Consider the following 13,976-nt stretch of genomic DNA (forward strand, 5'->3'; position numbering starts at 1 on the left):
AAACTCATTCCAAGCAGCAGGGGGTAGGGAACTGGAACGCTTTTCCCCCTAGCTCTGAACGAGCTTAAGTACAAACATCAAAACATTAACGCAGGTGGTGAGATTTTTCACGTTGTCGGCTCCGGGATTAAAAGTAGGCCTACTACTATAGTATATAACCACTGATATGTAGACAACATATTTCATTGGTCATCTGATTGGCTGATATGTAGACAACAGTTACCGTCTTCTCTCCTCCTACTGATGAGTCCAGGTGTTGGAGATCCTCGTTGTGTTTCTGATTCAGCTCAGCCTCCAGCTTGACGATATCCTCAGTCAGTTGTTTACGCCTCTTCTTGTCATTTTTGGGGACAGCATTTTTCATGCTCTGGATTTGAGCTGAAACATTTATGAGAAGTTTATGTCGCGTCTCACATATTCTACAGCAGTCACACGCCATAACAGCCTACAGCAGTCATACGGCCATAACAGCCTACAGCAGTCACACGCCATAACAGCCTACAGCAGTCATACGGCCATAACAGCCTACAGCAGTCATACGGCCATAACAGCCTACAGCAGTCATACGGCCATAACAGCCTACAGCAGTCATACGGCCATAACAGCCTACAGCAGTCATACGGCCATAACAGCCTACAGCAGTCATACGGCCATAACAGCCTACAGCAGTCATACGGCCATAACAGCCTACAGCAGTCATATGGCCATAACAGGCTACAGCAGTCATACGGCCATAACAGCCTACAGCAGTCATACGGCCATAACAGCCTACAGCAGTCATACGGCCATAACAGCCTACAGCAGTCATACGGCCATAACAGTCTACAGCAGTCATACGGCCATAACAGCCTACAGCAGTCATACGGCCATAACAGTCTACAGCAGTCATACGGACATAACAGCCTACAGCATTCATACGGCCATAACAGCCTACAGCAGTCACACGGCCATAACAATTAGCTAGCTAACCACAGATACAAGTTTATTTGGCTAAACTAAATTTCTGTTTTGATTTTCAACAAGTTAGACTTGTTATTATTAGCTAGCTAGAATAACAGGTAGGCATGTCAAATCTATCCCACTCAAGATGCTACAGCGTGATTATCAGTACATGTTGAATTGCAAATGATTAAAACAGTAATTGTAAAAGTGGCGCTAGCTAGCAAAGACATAATTGTAGTAAAATCATAACACTACATCTAGCTTCCAACCTTGCAAGTCCTTCTTCTCCTTGCGATGTTGCTTGGCTAAGATCTCCTCGGCTGTCTCTATCGTTACATCTTCCATGACTGTATTTTTGTTATTTTATAAATACTGTAACATATATATCCAATTCACCGTTATGGTTTTGCTGTTATGTAGAATCGGAACATTATTGATATCAGATACAAGTTTACGTCAGCTGGCCATCCATTACATTTGAAACGTGTTGAGCACCATACTTCCGGCTCCTGAAGTATCGCGAGTTTATTGGTCATCACATCGCAACAGTTTCCCTAGTCGACTAACGACGTTTTTTTTTAACGTTAAATCCAAAATCGCTGTTTCACGTTCAACTTAAATTTGATATCATTATTTTCAGGAATCTTTAAAACGTTGGTTTCTCAAATATCGATTATATCCGATTATATGGAATTGGCAATGAGAAAAACGTCAGTGAAGCTTAATTAAAAATAACAAATACGTCTAAAAATACTGTCTTCAACACCAATCACAGAATGATTGAAATATAACATAAAGATAGTTATTTATGGCTAGTAGAGATATGATCGATATGATATAATCTATTATTGGTAACTGAGGTGAAAATGATAGAAGTAGCAGATCTTCAAGCATGTATTCTCTTTTGCTGGACCAAACTACATTGTTTTAGAAAACACACCTATATCATTCAAAGTACCATTGAGTGTGTTTTTTTAATCTGTTAAACATAGATCAGAATAAAATAAAACAGAAAAGATCATTCATTGATTGAATTTATATAGTGCTTTTTTTCTAGACACCCAAACCGCTTTTTCACGAAGAAAACACCTCATCTACCACCAAGATCAGAAAATAATATTGAATATTCTTGGATAGTTTTATTTAATGTTTTAAACATATAATACAGTATAACATAACCTGTCTGCAGTAGCCCCTAGTAGTATATTATTTCTCAAATCTATCATTCTGGAGGGTGTAAACTGTATCTCAAAGAATTAACATGCTGATTTAGTCTACTTTGCAGGCCTACTAAATGGCATGCCAACACTGTGCCTGAGGGGAACGGGTTGGGTTGTCTGGCTCTCTCTCTGCATTCAGTTGCTCATAACCCTCCCACCCGGTCCCGTTTAGGTCTCTGTAGCTCCACCTCCGAGGAAGTGCCCTCGCCGGAGCAGTAGGCTACCACGGATCTGCTGGCCGCCCCCCTCCCAAGGAAACACTGGCCAGAGGAGAGGCTCCGCCGCATCGGCTGTAGTTCTTCTCGTCGTTTATTCGTCTGGTTTGGGTGAACTGCTGCCGCCATGGCCGACGAAGGCATGGATGAACGGTCCCCGCTGCTATCAGCACCGAACTCCGGGAATGTCACACCGTCGGGACCGCCTTCGTACCTGCAGGACACGAGCCCGAGAGGTAAACCGACTTTAGGCTATGACAACCCCCATGAATGCTGAATCATTTTGGGAGTATCGTGTTGAGCATGATTTTTTTTACGTAGTGCGTTAAATTGTAACGGGCAAGAGAAGGGCATCAGTCAGAAACCAAACGGTTGAGCTTGCAGTTGAAGGCCTAGCCGAATATTTTCAGAAAAATTCCAGTTGTCATTTCAGTATTCTGCAGAAATGACTCGCATCACGATCTGTGTTGCTGGGTATTAATGTTTACACTTCTTCTAAAAGGATATGATGCTGGGTAATAATGTTTACACGTCTTCTAAAAGGATATGATGCTGGGTAATAATGTTTACACGTCTTCTAAAAGGATATGATGCTGGGTAATAATGTTTACACGTCTTCTAAAAGGATATGATGCTGGGTAATAATGTTTACACGTCTTCTAAAAGGATATGATGCTGGGTATTAATGTTTACACTTCTTCTAAAAGGATATGATGCTGGGTATTAATGTTTACACTTCTTCTAAAAGGATATGATGCTGGGTATTAATGTTTACACTTCTTCTAAAAGGATATGATGCTGGGTAATACTGTTTACACGTCTTCTAAAAGGATATGATGCTGGGTAATAATGTTTACACTTCTTCTAAAAGGATATGATGATGGGTAATAATGTTTATACGTCTTCTAAAAGGATATGATGCTGGGTAATAATGTTTACACGTCTTCTAAAAGGATATGATGCTGGGTAATAATGTTTACACGTCTTCTAAAAGGATATGATGCTGGGTAATAATGTTTACACGTCTTCTAAAAGGATATGATGCTGGGTAATACTGTTTACACGTCTTCTAAAAGGATATGATGCTGGGTAATAATGTTTACACGTCTTCTAAAAGGATATGATGCTGGGTAATACTGTTTACACGTCTTCTAAAAGGATATGATGCTGGGTATTAATGTTTACACTTCTTCTAAAAGGATATGATGCTGGGTAATACTGTTTACACGTCTTCTAAAAGGATATGATGCTGGGTATTAATGTTTACACGTCTTCTAAAAGGATATGATGCTGGGTAATACTGTTTACACGTCTTCTAAAAGGATATGATGCTGGGTAATAATGTTTACACGTCTTCTAAAAGGATATGATGCTGGGTAATACTGTTTACACGTCTTCTAAAAGGATATGATGCTGGGTAATACTGTTTACACGTCTTCTAAAAGGATATGATGCTGGGTAATACTGTTTACACGTCTTCTAAAAGGATATGATGCTGGGTATTAATGTTTACACGTCTTCTAAAAGGATATGATGCCGGGTAATAATGTTTACACGTCTTCTAAAAGGATATGATGCTGGGTATTAATGTTTACACGTCTTCTAAAAGGATATGATGCTGGGTAATAATGTTTACACGTCTTCTAAAAGGATATGATGCTGGGTATTAATGTTTACACGTCTTCTAAAAGGATATGATGCTGGGTAATACTGTTTACACGTCTTCTAAAAGGATATGATGCTGGGTAATAATGTTTACACGTCTTCTAAAAGGATATGATGCTGGGTATTAATGTTTACAAGTCTTCTAAAAGGATATGATGCTGGGTAATACTGTTTACACGTCTTCTAAAAGGATATGATGCTGGGTAATACTGTTTACACGTCTTCTAAAAGGATATGATGCTGGGTAATACTGTTTACACGTCTTCTAAAAGGATATGATGCTGGGTAATACTGTTTACACGTCTTCTAAAAGGATATGATGCTGGGTAATACTGTTTACACGTCTTCTAAAAGGATATGATGCTGGGTAATACTGTTTACACGTCTTCTAAAAGGATATGATGCTGGGTAATAATGTTTACACGTCTTCTAAAAGGATATGATGCTGGGTAATACTGTTTACACGTCTTCTAAAATGATATGATGCTGGGTATTAATGTTTACACTTCTTCTAAAAGGATATGATGCTGGGTAATACTGTTTACAAGTCTTCTAAAAGGATATGATGCTGGGTATTAATGTTTACACTTCTTCTAAAAGGATATGATGCTGGGTAATACTGTTTACACGTCTTCTAAAAGGATATGATGCTGGGTATTAATGTTTACACTTCTTTTAAAAGGATATGATGCTGGGTAATACTGTTTACACGTCTTCTAAAAGGATATGATGCTGGGTATTAATGTTTACACGTCTTCTAAAAGGATATGATGCTGGGTAATACTGTTTACACGTCTTCTAAACGGATATGATGCTGGGTATTAATGTTTACACGTCTTCTAAAAGGATATGATGCTGGGTATTAATGTTTACACGTCTTCTAAAAGAATATGATGCCGGGTAATAATGTTTACACGTCTTCTAAAAGGATATGATGCTGGGTATTAATGTTTACACGTCTTCTAAAAGGATATGATGCTGGGTAATAATGTTTACACGTCTTCTAAAAGGATATGATGCTGGGTAATACTGTTTACACGTCTTCTAAAAGGATATGATGCTGGGTAATAATGTTTACACGTCTTCTAAAAGGATATGATGCTGGGTATTAATGTTTACAAGTCTTCTAAAAGGATATGATGCTGGGTAATACTGTTTACACGTCTTCTAAAAGGATATGATGCTGGGTATTAATGTTTACAAGTCTTCTAAAAGGATATGATGCTGGGTAATACTGTTTACACGTCTTCTAAAAGGATATGATGCTGGGTAATAATGTTTACACGTCTTCTAAAAGGATATGATGCTGGGTATTAATGTTTACACGTCTTCTAAAAGGATATGATGCTGGGTATTAATGTTTACACGTCTTCTAAAAGGATATGATGCTGGGTATTAATGTTTACACGTCTTCTAAAAGGATATGATGCTGGGTATTAATGTTTACACGTGTTCTAAAAGGATATGATGCTGGGTAATAATGTTTACACGTCTTCTAAAAGGATATGATGCTGGGTAATACTGTTTACACGTCTTCTAAAAGGATATGATGCTGGGTATTAATGTTTACAAGTCTTCTAAAAGGATATGATGCTGGGTAATACTGTTTACACGTCTTCTAAAAGGATATGATGCTGGGTAATAATGTTTACACGTCTTCTAAAAGGATATGATGCTGGGTATTAATGTTTACACGTCTTCTAAAAGGATATGATGCTGGGTAATAATGTTTACACGTCTTCTAAAAGGATATGATGCTGGGTAATAATGTTTACACGTCTTCTAAAAGGATATGATGCTGGGTATTAATGTTTACACGTCTTCTAAAAGGATATGATGCTGGGTAATACTGTTTACACGTCTTCTAAAAGGATATGATGCTGGGTATTAATGTTTACACGTCATCTAAAAGGATATGATGCTGGGTAATACTGTTTACACGTCTTCTAAAAGGATATGATGCTGGGTAATACTGTTTACACGTCTTCTAAAAGGATATGATGCTGGGTAATAATGTTTACACGTCTTCTAAAAGGATATGATGCTGGGTATTAATGTTTACACGTCTTCTAAAAGGATATGATGCTGGGTATTAATGTTTACACGTGTTCTAAAAGGATATGATGCTGGGTAATAATGTTTACACGTCTTCTAAAAGGATATGATGCTGGGTAATACTGTTTACACGTCTTCTAAAAGGATATGATGCTGGGTAATAATGTTTACACGTCTTCTAAAAGGATATGATGCTGGGTATTAATGTTTACACGTCTTCTAAAAGGATATGATGCTGGGTATTAATGTTTACACGTGTTCTAAAAGGATATGATGCTGGGTAATAATGTTTACACGTCTTCTAAAAGGATATGATGCTGGGTAATACTGTTTACACGTCTTCTAAAAGGATATGATGCTGGGTATTAATGTTTACAAGTCTTCTAAAAGGATATGATGCTGGGTAATACTGTTTACACGTCTTCTAAAAGGATATGATGCTGGGTAATAATGTTTACACGTCTTCTAAAAGGATATGATGCTGGGTATTAATGTTTACACGTCTTCTAAAAGGATATGATGCTGGGTAATAATGTTTACACGTCTTCTAAAAGGATATGATGCTGGGTAATAATGTTTACACGTCTTCTAAAAGGATATGATGCTGGGTATTAATGTTTACACGTCTTCTAAAAGGATATGATGCTGGGTAATACTGTTTACACGTCTTCTAAAAGGATATGATGCTGGGTATTAATGTTTACACGTCATCTAAAAGGATATGATGCTGGGTATTAATGTTTACACGTCTTCTAAAAGGATATGATGCTGGGTAATAATGTTTACACTTCTTCTAAAAGGATATGATGCTGGGTAATAATGTTTATACGTCTTCTAAAAGGATATGATGCTGGGTAATAATGTTTACACGTCTTCTAAAAAGATATGATGCTGGGTTTTAATGTTTACACGTCTTCTAAAAGGATATGATGCTGGGTATTAATGTTTATACGTCTTCTAAAAGGATATGATGCTGGGTAATACTGTTTACACGTCTTCTAAAAGGATATGATGCTGGGTATTAATGTTTACACGTCTTCTAAAAGGATATGATGCTGGGTAATAATGTTTATACGTCTTCTAAAAGGATATGATGCTGGGTAATAATGTTTACACTTCTTCTAAAAGGATATGATGCTGGGTAATAATGTTTACACGTCTTCTAAAAGGATATGATGCCGGGTAATAATGTTTACACGTCTTCTAAAAGGATATGATGCCGGGTAATACTGTTTATACGTCTTCTAAAAGGATATGATGCCGGGTAATAATGTTTACACGTCTTCTAAAAGGATATGATGCTGGGTATTAATGTTTACACGTCTTCTAAAAGGATATGATGCTGGGTATTAATGTTTACACGTCTTCTAAAAGGATATGATGCTGGGTATTAATGTTTACACGTCTTCTAAAAGGATATGATGCTGGGTATTAATGTTTACACGTCTTCTAAAAGGATATGATGCTGGGTAATACTGTTTACACGTCTTCTAAAAGGATATGATGCTGGGTAATACTGTTTACACGTCTTCTAAAAGGATATGATGCTGGGTAATAATGTTTACACGTCTTCTAAAAGGATATGATGCTGGGTAATAATGTTTACACGTCTTCTAAAAGGATATGATGCTGGGTAATAATGTTTACACGTCATCTAAAAGGATTTGATGCTGGGTAATACTGTTTACACGTCTTCTAAACGGATATGATGCTGGGTATTAATGTTTACACGTCTTCTAAAAGGATATGATGCTGGGTAATACTGTTTACACGTCTTCTAAAAGGATATGATGCTGGGTATTAATGTTTACACGTCTTCTAAAAGGATATGATGCTGGGTAATACTGTTTACACGTCTTCTAAAAGGATATGATGCTGGGTATTAATGTTTACACATCTTCTAAAAGGATATGATGCTGGGTAATACTGTTTACACGTCTTCTAAAATGATATGATGCTGGGTATTAATGTTTACACGTCTTCTAAAAGGATATGATGCTGGGTAATACTGTTTACACGTCTTCTAAAAGGATATGATGCTGGGTAATACTGTTTACACGTCTTCTAAAAGGATATGATGCTGGGTAATACTGTTTACACGTCTTCTAAACGGATATGATGCTGGGTAATAATGTTTACACGTCTTCTAAAAGGATATGATGCTGGGTATTAATGTTTACACGTCTTCTAAAAGGATATGATGCTGGGTAATAATGTTTACACGTCTTCTAAAAGGATATGATGCTGGGTAATAATGTTTACACTTCTTCTAAACGGATATGATGCTGGGTAATAATGTTTACACGTCTTCTAAAAGGATATGATGCTGGGTATTAATGTTTACACGTCTTCTAAAAGGATATGATGCTGGGTAATACTGTTTACACGTCTTCTAAAAGGATATGATGCTGGGTATTAATGTTTACACGTCTTCTAAAAGGATATGATGCTGGGTAATACTGTTTACACGTCTTCTAAAAGGATATGATGCTGGGTAATACTGTTTACACGTCTTCTAAAAGGATATGATGCTGGGTAATACTGTTTACACGTCTTCTAAAAGGATATGATGCTGGGTAATACTGTTTACACGTCTTCTAAAAGGATATGATGCTGGGTAATACTGTTTACACGTCTTCTAAAAGGATATGATGCTGGGTAATAATGTTTACACGTCTTCTAAAAGGATATGATGCTGGGTAATACTGTTTACACGTCTTCTAAAAGGATATGATGCTGGGTATTAATGTTTACACGTCTTCTAAAAGGATATGATGCTGGGTAATAATGTTTACACGTCTTCTAAACGGATATGATGCTGGGTAATAATGTTTACACGTCTTCTAAAAGGATATGATGCTGGGTATTAATGTTTACAAGTCTTCTAAAAGGATATGATGCTGGGTAATAATGTTTACACGTCTTCTAAACGGATATGATGCTGGGTATTAATGTTTACACGTCTTCTAAAAGGATATGATGCTGGGTAATAATGTTTACACGTCTTCTAAACGGATATGATGCTGGGTATTAATGTTTACACGTCATCTAAAAGGATATGATGCTGGGTATTAATGTTTACACGTCTTCTAAAAGGATATGATGCTGGGTAATAATGTTTACACTTCTTCTAAAAGGATATGATGCTGGGTAATACTGTTTACACGTCTTCTAAAAGGATATGATGCTGGGTAATACTGTTTACACGTCTTCTAAACGGATATGATGCTGGGTATTAATGTTTACACGTCTTCTAAAAGGATATGATGCTGGGTAATAATGTTTACACGTCTTCTAAACGGATATGATGCTGGGTATTAATGTTTACACGTCATCTAAAAGGATATGATGCTGGGTATTAATGTTTACACGTCTTCTAAAAGGATATGATGCTGGGTAATAATGTTTACACGTCTTCTAAAAGGATATGATGCTGGGTAATAATGTTTACACGTCATCTAAAAGGATATGATGCTGGGTATTAATGTTTACACGTCTTCTAAAAGGATATGATGCTGGGTAATACTGTTTACAAGTCTTCTAAAAGGATATGATGCTGGGTATTAATGTTTACACGTCTTCTAAAAGGATATGATGCTGGGTAATAATGTTTACACGTCTTCTAAAAGGATATGATGCTGGGTAATACTGTTTACAAGTCTTCTAAAAGGATATGATGCTGGGTATTAATGTTTACAAGTCTTGTAAAAGGATATGATGCTGGGTAATACTGTTTACACGTCTTCTAAAAGGATATGATGCTGGGTATTAATGTTTACACGTCTTCTAAAAGGATATGATGCTGGGTAATAATGTTTACACGTCTTCTAAAAGGATATGATGCTGGGTAATAATGTTTACACGTCTTCTAAAAGGATATGATGCTGGGTATTAATGTTTACACGTCTTCTAAAAGGATATGATGCTGGGTAATAATGTTTACACGTCTTCTAAAAGGATATGATGCTGGGTAATAATGTTTACACGTCTTCTAAAAGGATATGATGCTGGGTAATACTGTTTACACGTCTTCTAAAAGGATATGATCGGATGGGGCTACACGTTTCAAATGTAACAGCCCCGTGTTGAAATCAGCATGTGCCCCCATTGAAATGACTGGAGAGCCTACTAACCTAGAGTAAACCACACGTCTTTGTCAAGACACGCTTTTCTACTGAGCTGGCCTGATCTCAGTTAGAACACATAGACTACATTCTAAATGGAACCCTTTTCCCATTATGGTGCAGAGTTAGAACACATAGACTACATTCTAAATGGAACCCTTTTCCCGTTATGGTGCACAGTTAGAACACAGAGACTACATTCTAAATGGAACCCTTTTCCCATTATGGTGCACAGTTAGAACACAGAGACTACATTCTAAATGGAACCCTTTTCCCATTATGGTGCACAGTTAGAACACAGAGACTACATTCTAAATGGAACCCTTTTCCCATTATGGTGCACAGTTAGAACACAGAGACTACATTCTAAATGGAACCCTTTTCCCATTATGGTGCACAGTTAGAACACAGAGACTACATTCTAAATGGAACCCTTTTCCCATTATGGTGCACAGTTAGAACACAGAGACTACATTCTAAATGGAACCCTTTTCCCATTATGGTGCAGAGTTAGAACACAGAGACTACATTCTAAATGGAACCCTTTTCCCATTATGGTGCAGAGTTAGAACACAGAGACTACATTCTAAATGGAACCCTTTTCCCATTATGGTGCAGAGTTAGAACACAGAGACTACATTCTAAATGGAACCCTTTTCCCATTATGGTGCACAGTTAGAACACAGAGACTACATTCTAAATGGAACCCTTTTCCCATTATGGTGCACAGTTAGAACACAGAGACTACATTCTAAATGGAACCCTTTTCCCATTATGGTGCAGAGTTAGAACACAGAGACTACATTCTAAATGGAACCCTTTTCCCATTATGGTGCACAGTTAGAACACAGAGACTACATTCTAAATGGAACCCATTTCCCATTATGGTGCACAGTTAGAACACAGAGACTACATTCTAAATGGAACCCTTTTCCCATTATGGTGCACAGTTAGAACACAGAGACTACATTCTAAATGGAACCCTTTTCCCATTATGGTGCACAGTTAGAACACAGAGACTACATTCTAAATGGAACCCTTTTCCCATTATGGTGCAGAGTTAGAACACAGAGACTACATTCTAAATGGAACCCTTTTCCCATTATGGTGCAGAGTTAGAACACAGAGACTACATTCTAAATGGACCCCTTTTCCCATTATGGTGCAGAGTTAGAACACAGAGACTACATTCTAAATGGAACCCTTTTCCCATTATGGTGCAGAGTTAGAACACAGAGACTACATTCTAAATGGAACCCTTTTCCCATTATGGTGCACAGTTAGAACACAGAGACTACATTCTAAATGGAACCCTTTTCCCATTATGGTGCAGAGTTAGAACACAGAGACTACATTCTAAATGGAACCCTTTTCCCATTATGGTGCACAGTTAGAACACAGAGACTACATTCTAAATGGAACCCTTTTCCCATTATGGTGCAGAGTTAGAACACAGAGACTACATTCTAAATGGAACCCTTTTCCCATTATGGTGCAGAGTTAGAACACAGAGACTACATTCTAAATGGAACCCTTTTCCCATTATGGTGCAGAGTTAAAACACAGAGACTACATTCTAAATGGAACCCTTTTCCCATTATGGTGCAGAGTTAGAACACAGAGACTACATTCCTAATGGAACCCTTTTCCCATTATGGTGCACTACTTTTGACCAGAGCAGGGGCCCAGAGCCGGCTCTAGCCTTTTGGGGGTCCCCCTGGAGGTGGGGTCCCCCTGGAGGTCAGAGTGACTCACAGAATCAATGGGGTGCCCCTGGAGGTCAGAGTGACTCACAGAATCAATGGGGTGCCCCTGGAGATCAGGGTGACTAACAGAATCAATGGGGTGCCCCTGGAGGTCAGGGTGACTAACAGAATCAATGGGGTGCCCCTGGAGGTCAGGGTGACTAACAGAATCAATGGGGTGCCCCTGGAGGTCAGGGTGACTAACAGAATCAATGGGGTGCCCCTGGAGGTCAGGGTGACTAACAGAATCAATGGGGTGCCCCTGGAGGTCAGGGTGACTAACAGAATCAATGGGGTGCCCCTGGAGGTCAGGGTGACTAACAGAATCAATGGGGTGCCCCTGGAGGTCAGGGTGACGAACAGAATCAATGGGGTGCCCCTGGAGGTCAGGGTGACTAACAGAATCAATGGGGTGCCCCTGGAGGTCAGGGTGACTAACAGAATCAATGGGGTGCCCCTGGAGGTCAGGGTGACTAACAGAATCAATGGGGTGCCCCTGGAGGTCAGGGTGACTAACAGAATCAATGGGGTGCCCCTGGAGGTCAGGGTGACGAACAGAATCAATGGGGTGCCCCTGGAGGTCAGGGTGACGAACAGAATCAATGGGGTGCCCCTGGAGGTCAGGGTGACGAACAGAATCAATGGGGTGCCCCTGGAGGTCAGGGTGACGAACAGAATCAATGGGGTGCCCCTGGAGGTCAGGGTGACGAACAGAATCAATGGGGTGCCCCTGGAGGTCAGGGTGACTAACAGAATCAATGGGGTGCCCCTGGAGGTCAGGGTGAGGTCAGGGTGACGAACAGAATCAATGGGGTGCCCCTGGAGGTCAGGGTGACTAACAGAATCAATGGGGTGCCCCTGGAGGTCAGGGTGACTAACATAATCAATGGGGTGCCCCTGGAGGTCAGGGTGACTAACAGAATCAATGGGGTGCCCCTGGAGGTCAGGGTGACGAACAGAATCAATGGGGTGCCCCTGGAGGTCAGGGTGAGGTCAGGGTGACTAACATAATCAATGGGGTGCCCCTGGAGGTCAGGGTGAGGTCAGGGTGACTAACAGAATCAATGGGGTGCCCCTGGAGGTCAGGGTGACTAACAGAATCAATGGGGTGCCCCTGGAGGTCAGGGTGACTAACATAATCAATGGGGTGCCCCTGGAGGTCAGGGTGACTCACAGAATCAATGGGGTGCCCCTGGAGGTCAGGGTGACTAACAGAATCAATGGGGTGCCCCTGTGTATTCGGCCATGATTACTACAAGTTTAGGTAGCTGGCTAAGCTAATTACCAATCCAAAACTTGTTAGCTGACATCAGTGGGGGCTGTTGAGGGGAGGACGGCTCATAATAATGTCTGGAACAGAGCGAATGGAAAGAAATCAAACACATAGAAACCATGGAAACCATGTGTTTGGTGTACATAGAAACCATGTGTTTGATATACATAGAAACCATGTGTTTGGCCTGAGAGGGCAGACGAGAGAGGGCAGACGAGAGAGGGCAGACGAGAGAGGGCAGACGAGAGAGGGCAGACTATGTGTTAGCTCCAGAGGTGTATTTAATCTGGTCGTGTGTTAGCTCCAGAGGTGTATTTAATCTGGTCGTGTGTTAGCACCAGAGGTGTATTTAATCTGGTCGTGTGTTAGAACCAGAGGTGTATTTAATCTGGTCGTGTGTTAGAACCAGAGGTGTATTTAATCTGGTCGTGTGTTAGCTCCAGAGGTGTATTTAATCTGGTCGTGTGTTAGCACCAGAGGTGTATTTAATCTGGTCGTGTGTTAGCTCCAGAGGTGTATTTAATTTGGTCGTGTGTTAGCACCAGAGGTGTATTTAATCTGGTCGTGTGTTAGCACCAGAGGTGTATTTAATCTGGTCGTGTGTTAGCTCCAGAGGTGTATTTAATCTGGTCGTGTGTTAGCTCCAGAGGTGTATTTAATCTGGTCGTGTGTTAGCACCAGAGGTGTATTTAATCTGGTCGTGTGTTAGCACCAGAGGTGTATTTAATCTGGTCGTG

General features: G+C 39.7%; 2 protein-coding genes across 3 annotated transcripts in view; one reads left to right on the top strand and one right to left on the bottom strand.

Moving 5' to 3' along the window:
- otud6b (OTU deubiquitinase 6B) overlaps nt 1-1,502 on the bottom strand; it is a 34,150-nt gene extending 32,648 nt beyond the window's left edge. The window contains exons 1-2 of the mRNA XM_071375236.1: nt 1,212-1,502; nt 224-378 (exon numbers count right to left, since the gene is read on the bottom strand). Of these exons, the coding sequence (XP_071231337.1) occupies nt 224-378; nt 1,212-1,287 (231 nt within the window). The 5' untranslated portion in view covers nt 1,288-1,502. The remainder of the gene's footprint in view (nt 1-223; nt 379-1,211) is intronic.
- An 847-nt stretch (nt 1,503-2,349) lies between these two features.
- LOC139559330 (type 2 phosphatidylinositol 4,5-bisphosphate 4-phosphatase) overlaps nt 2,350-13,976 on the top strand; it is a 32,400-nt gene continuing 20,773 nt past the window's right edge. Inside the window, exon 1 of one of the 2 annotated variants that reach the window (XM_071375238.1) lies at nt 2,350-2,613. In XM_071375238.1, coding sequence (XP_071231339.1) covers nt 2,505-2,613 — 109 coding nt within the window. In that variant the 5' untranslated portion in view covers nt 2,350-2,504. The remainder of the gene's footprint in view (nt 2,614-13,976) is intronic. The other variant, XM_071375237.1, reaches the window with a different exon arrangement.

Source organism: Salvelinus alpinus, chromosome 29, assembly GCF_045679555.1.
Source record: "Salvelinus alpinus chromosome 29, SLU_Salpinus.1, whole genome shotgun sequence".
In the NCBI taxonomy this organism is placed as follows: Eukaryota; Metazoa; Chordata; class Actinopteri; order Salmoniformes; family Salmonidae; genus Salvelinus; species Salvelinus alpinus.